This window comes from Chiloscyllium plagiosum, unplaced genomic scaffold (genome assembly GCF_037043375.1).
Source record: "Chiloscyllium plagiosum isolate Xiang-an unplaced genomic scaffold, Cpla_swu_hap1 HiC_scaffold_49, whole genome shotgun sequence".
Classification (NCBI taxonomy): domain Eukaryota; kingdom Metazoa; phylum Chordata; class Chondrichthyes; order Orectolobiformes; family Hemiscylliidae; genus Chiloscyllium; species Chiloscyllium plagiosum.
This window is the reverse complement of record NW_028270187.1, coordinates 4234637-4240636: the sequence shown is the minus strand read 5'-3', so window position 1 is coordinate 4240636 and position 6000 is coordinate 4234637. Positions and strand designations below refer to the sequence as shown.

General features: G+C 45.5%; 2 protein-coding genes across 2 annotated transcripts; one reads left to right on the top strand and one right to left on the bottom strand.

Annotated features, from left to right (window-relative positions):
• The first annotated feature begins 607 nt into the window (after positions 1-607).
• Positions 608-3914, top strand: LOC122548128 (histone H2A-like). Its single transcript, XM_043686681.2, has 2 exons — positions 608-682; positions 3141-3914. Exons 1-2 carry the CDS (start codon positions 608-610, stop codon positions 3486-3488), a joined length of 423 nt encoding a protein of 140 aa, XP_043542616.2. The 3' UTR covers positions 3489-3914.
• A 751-nt stretch (positions 3915-4665) lies between these two features.
• Positions 4666-5786, bottom strand: LOC148135407 (histone H3). The gene has a single exon (XM_087984719.1). It carries the CDS (start codon positions 5784-5786, stop codon positions 5376-5378), a length of 411 nt encoding a protein of 136 aa, XP_087840845.1. The 3' UTR covers positions 4666-5375.
• Positions 5787-6000: the final 214 nt, after the last annotated feature.

Here is a 6000-nt window from a genome sequence, read left to right as displayed (position 1 = left end):
CACTCACTTATTCACAGAGCACACACTGGAAGGTACAAATTCACTCATCCATTCTTTTAGTTGAAACTGTCAGGTACAGATTGAAAATTGCACTCAAACATTCACATTGGAGAAACTGACAGGTGTAAGATTTAAAACAAAGTTCTTATATTCGTAAAAAAAACTGACAGGTACGTTTTGATAACATTCTCAGAGCTGAGTACACACAGACAGATAAAAATGTTGCTGACTTCTCATTTTTCTTGTCTTCTGCTTTGAGATATTTAAACTGACACATGTCTGAAAGAAATTAATAACTGTGGTGTATATACCCTGCAATTGCATGACAGAAATGAGAGGCATCATTCACCTTTCATTTTATCTCTAACTACTGTGTGCTCACAGATCACATACTGACAGATTCAATTACAAGTCCCTGTGACATAACAGGGATGGAGTAAATAAAAACCATTCATTTCATCTGAAAGTTAGAAATGTTGAAATATTTGCTCTCTCACATGCCAGTATATTGACAGAAACTGAGTGAAAATAAGATTAGAAACAACAAACTGGCAGTTACAGAATGAAATACAGAGTCAGCTGCAAAACAATGAATTGTTAGGATACAATGCAGCTATCCACTGGTGAGAAACATGAACAGTGTAACATCAGCAGTAACATTGTTATTGCCAGTTTCTTCAATGTACAATATATTGTCCCTTACCAAATGCTGCAATTATAAATACAAACTTTCTGTCAATGCAGACGCTGATATTCAAAGGATATGGGTGTGGGGGGGAGGGGGTCCTACCAGAAATTGTCCAAAGTGGTGTTTGGTCACACTCAAAATTGTCAATACTAAATGAGACCCTTTCTTATTAGATTAGATTACTTTACAGTGTGGGAACAGGCCCTTCGGCCCAACAAGTCCACACCGACCCGCCGAAGCGCAAACCACCCATACCCCTACATTTACCCCTTACCTAACACTACAGGCAATTTAGCATGGCCAATTCACCTGACCTGCACATCTTTGGACTGTGGGAGGAAACCGGAGCACCCGGAGGAAACCCACGCAGACACTGGGAGAATGTGCAAACTCCACACAGTCAATCGCCTGAGGTGGGAATTGAACCCAGGTCTCTGGCGCTGTGAGGCACCAGTGCTAACCACTGTGCCTTATGTTAATGACTGACACCTACAGAGTAAAAACAATAGGTTAAGAAAAAAAATAAAAACAATAGGTTACACTTCAGAAGGTTTGAGTTACAGTCCAGTAACAGACTGATATGTAAAGACTGTGAAATAGAGGAATGCTTTACCTCCCAGAAGTGGATAAGCACAGATTGGAGGAATATTTACAAGTGGCTGGCAAATAGTGTAAAGGTTTACTGCTTACATCAGTGTTTGATGGATACAGAATAAAACCTGTCTTGAAGTAACACTAATTGACTGTTACACAGAGGACCAGAGCCTCAATGGACAGGTGTTGTCTTCATGCCAAATGTCTAAATAAGGACTCGATAGATACAAAGTTAAAGTGACACATATATAACATGCTAATGGTTGCTGGATAACAGGCATTTGTATGAGACTGAGAAATGCTCTCAGTCCCTGCGTAAAGTTCAATACTCCGAAATAAAAAGTGCAGCAACGTAGTTCTGATATACTGTAGTTACTTGCAAAGCAAACAGTTACAGATCGGTCTCTGGGCCCACATTTAATAATCAAGTTCTCAGAAATATATTAATCACACAGTCAAAACAGATTTTCAACCCGTGACTCAAGAAAAATTTTAAATAGGGACTTTCTTTCATCTCTCTCCAACTCCGTGCAGTTGAGAACGAGTTCCATCAACCCCAAACCTAGAAAACACTCATATTCTTAGAATCCCTACAGTGTAGAATTAGGCACTTCGACTCAACAAATCCACATCGACCCTCCGAAGATTAATCCATCCAGACCCATTCCCCATTATTCTGCATTTACCCCTGATTGATGCACCTAACCCACACATCCCGGAACATTATGGGCAGTTAGCATGGCCAATTCACCTCCCTGCACGTCTTTGAATTTTGAGAGAAAAAACTGAGCACCCGGAGGAAATCCACTCGGACACGGGGAGAAAATTTTTTTTTATTTCAAAAATATACTTTCTTCATAAAATAATTTGATGGTCTGTACAGTTGGTCATGCCATACATATGTAAACATGTACATACAGAGATCAGAATTTATCATTTTTATACAGGTCTGTACATTTTTTCAATCATATGCCCATATAATTAGCTGAGGCGTCAGCAGAGCCCAAATGACTGCATGGGCCCCTGTTCTTCGATAGGCAGGCAGATGTTACACAGTGGTCTTTCCCCACCGCGCCTTGGCGAACACGGGGAGAATATGCAAAATTCACACACACACAGTCGCCCGAAACTGGAATCGAAGGGTCCCTGGCGCGGTGAGGCAGCAGTGCTAACCACTGAGAACAGCGGTAGGCTCAGTGTTATTTCCAGCGCAGAGAGAGGACCAGAAACAGACATGCGGAACTGGAAACACACCCTTCCACTCCCACATCATCACAACAACGAGCAAAAGGAAACCGAGCCAATACCACAGTCACTTTCTGTATCACAGACAAAAAACAAATCTCCTTCAGTTAAACTGACAGTTAGAGAATCACCATCCACTTCACATTTCGTTGTAGATTCTGACAGATCCACATTGGATGTCACGTTAACCAATCAGAGAGACTCAATGTTTGGGAATGACTCCGTATAAAGTACCCAATCAGGAACCAGCTTTTCCTCCATCACCTGACCTGCACATCTTTGGACTGTGGGAGGAAACCGGAGCACCCGGAGGAAACCCACGCAGACACGGAGAGAACGTGCAAACTCCACACAGTCGCCTGAGGCGGGAATTGAACCTGGGTCTCTGGCGCTGTGAGGCAGCAGTGCTAACTGCTGTGACACCGTGCCGCCCACCATATTGGTATTGAAATCTGAAAAGACAGGTTGCAGACTGCAGTGTTTGGCCTGTTTTGCTTCAGCTTCTTCCTCAAGGTTTAGAAAATAACCCACTCTCAAGATCAGAAATGGACAGATACAGATCGCCAAATGAGGGGAGAGTAAGACCGTATGAAGTACACATTTGTAAACTAAGGCGAAGTCTCGGTCGTCAAGGGCTGGCCTGCAGTTCCCGGTGGGCCGTGTTCACAGGCTCCTGAGAAAGGGCAACTATGCTGAGCGTGTGGGTGCCGGAGCGCCGGTCTATCTGGCTGCGGTGCTGGAGTATCTGACGGCTGAAATCCTGGAGCTGGCCGGCAACGCGGCCCGGGACAACAAGAAGACCCGCATCATCCCCAGGCACCTGCAGCTGGCCGTGCGCAACGACGAGGAGCTCAACAAGCTGCTGGGAGGGGTGACCATCGCTCAGGGCGGGGTGCTGCCTAATATCCAGGCCGTGCTGCTGCCCAAGAAATCCGCTGCTGCTGGATCTGCTAAAAAGTGAAGATAGTGTTCTTGAATTTGACAACCCAAAGGCTCTTTTCAGACCCACTCACAGCATCCGTGAAAGGAACTACAGCGTCATCTCTGTCGGATTTGTTTTACTTTTAATGTGGAGAAGCTTGAACTTTGTACCTTAGATCAGTCAATCACTATCGCCTTGTGGTTTGGACATGCTGATGTTGGACTGGGGTGTACAAAGTTAAAAATCACGCAACACCAACTGACAGCCCAACAGATTTATTTGTATACACTAGCTTTGGGAGCTTTCATCACGTAGAATAAAAGATTGTAAGACAGAAGTTTTCGCAAAAGTTTACAGTGTGATTTATCTGAAACCATATATTCAAAAAAAACCTCCATTGTTTCTTAATCTCTAATCTTTTAGATTGACCATGTTGATTTCAGTTTTTGCAAAATGTAAATCGCAGAACATTCTCAAGTGAAATTGCACAACTGATAATGCCTTTAAGGTGTAAGCCGCCCTGTGTGAGACTATCTGTGCTACAATGGTCAGACTGGTTATAATCTAAAGAAAATTGATTTACAGATTCTTACGTGGATTCATACAGCTTTTGAGTGCAGTACACACAGACACTCCTACACACACAGGCACTCACGGAGACCCTCTCTCATCCGCTCACACATACTGTCCCTCACTCATGCATGCACCTTCTCACAGACGTACGCGTATATCCCTTTACACTCGCGCGCATACACTCATACCGCGCCCCGCCTGGGCAAAGCACCCACCCACCCACATGGTGATTTTGTACTTGCAGAATGACAAATTACCCCGATCGGGTTTGACTTTGGTTTCACATTCCCTTTAATTGCATCAGGAAGAGCTGAATTGACCCAGTGCAGTAAGTATACAGTCGATATAGCAAATACTACTGAGCGGTCCATTTCCCTCTGCGCTTTGTTAACTAGTGTGTTCATAGGCAGGCTTTCTTCTCTGTCTGGATCAGTGGTGCTGGAAGAGCACAGCAATTCAGGCAGCATCCGAGGACAGGCAAAATCGACGTTTCGGGCAAAAGCCTTTCCTGATGAAGGGCTTTTGCCCGAAACGTCGATTTTGCCTGTCCTCGGATGCTGCCTGAATTGCTGTGCTCTTCCAGCACCACTGATCCAGAATCTGGTTTCCAGCATCTGCAGTCATTGTTTTTACCTCGTTTCTTCTCTGTCTCCAGAGAGAGACAGAGGAAATATTAAATACCCGTGTGATTTTTTTTCAGCTGTAAAAGGAGGGAAGGGGGAAAAGTGAGATAGTATGAACTACACTTCTGTAATCGATAGACAAAATCAACGCATTCTCATCTGTAAAACTTCGCGCTCTTTTCTACACGTCAGTGCGATTTTCAAATTTGAAAATGAGCCGTTGATCTTTTGGCGCCAATTCTATCTCATCCCCCATTAGTTAAATCCTAGAATCTATTATAACAAAATCTGCGATCACCAGAGATCTCAGTATTTGGAACTTGGCTGCCACTATCTGTGACTTTGTTTAATTGACTCCCCATTAATGCTATACTCAGCTCCTATGCACTTCCTAAAATACGATACCAATGTCTGCAAGTCGATCTCTTGGCGACAAATCTTTCCCTTCCGCCAACGACAAGCCATATGACTACCAAGACGGAGAGGGAGATTCGCGGAAATTTATAATCCACAAAATCGTGTTAAAGTTGAGATCTCATTAGTTATGACTTCACTGCCCATGTCAATATCGCTTATAACTCATTGCCTATTTACTTCCTTGTTTTACAATTACAATAGTAATGCAACGCATCGTTTCCCGCTCTCTCTGGATAGTTTAGTGGCTCTGAAAAGAGCCGTTGTGTTGCTTTCTCTCTCTCGGGGTGAATATGTAGTGCCGGCCAGGCTCCGTTTAGGCGCGCTCCCCGCGTATCCGGCGGGCCAGCTGGATGTCTTTGGGCATGATGGTGACCCGCTTGGCGTGGATGGCGCACAGGTTGGTGTCCTCAAACAGCCCCACCAGGTAAGCCTCGCTGGCCTCCTGCAGGGCCATCACCGCCGAGCTCTGGAAGCGCAGGTCGGTCTTGAAGTCCTGAGCGATCTCTCGCACCAGGCGCTGGAAGGGCAGTTTGCGGATCAGCAGCTCGGTGGATTTCTGGTAGCGGCGGATCTCCCGCAGAGCCACCGTGCCGGGCCTGTAGCGATGAGGCTTCTTCACTCCGCCCGTGGCCGGAGCGCTCTTGCGGGCCGCTTTGGTCGCCAGCTGTTTGCGGGGAGCTTTCCCTCCGGTGGATTTGCGCGCTGTCTGCTTGGTTCTGGCCATTCTCCTCAACTCTCTGTAACACACACACAGGCTGCTGCTATCAATGCTGAGGCTGCTGCGGTGCTGCCTATTTAAGGGAACGGAGAGCCCGCCCTAGAGCTGGGATTGGATACAGCCCTGTCCCTCAGCCCACAGGGAAACAGCTCCGGAAGGTACAGAAAAGGCAGGAAAAGAATTGTTGGAATCTGATTGGGTAACGTGAAATGACAGTTGG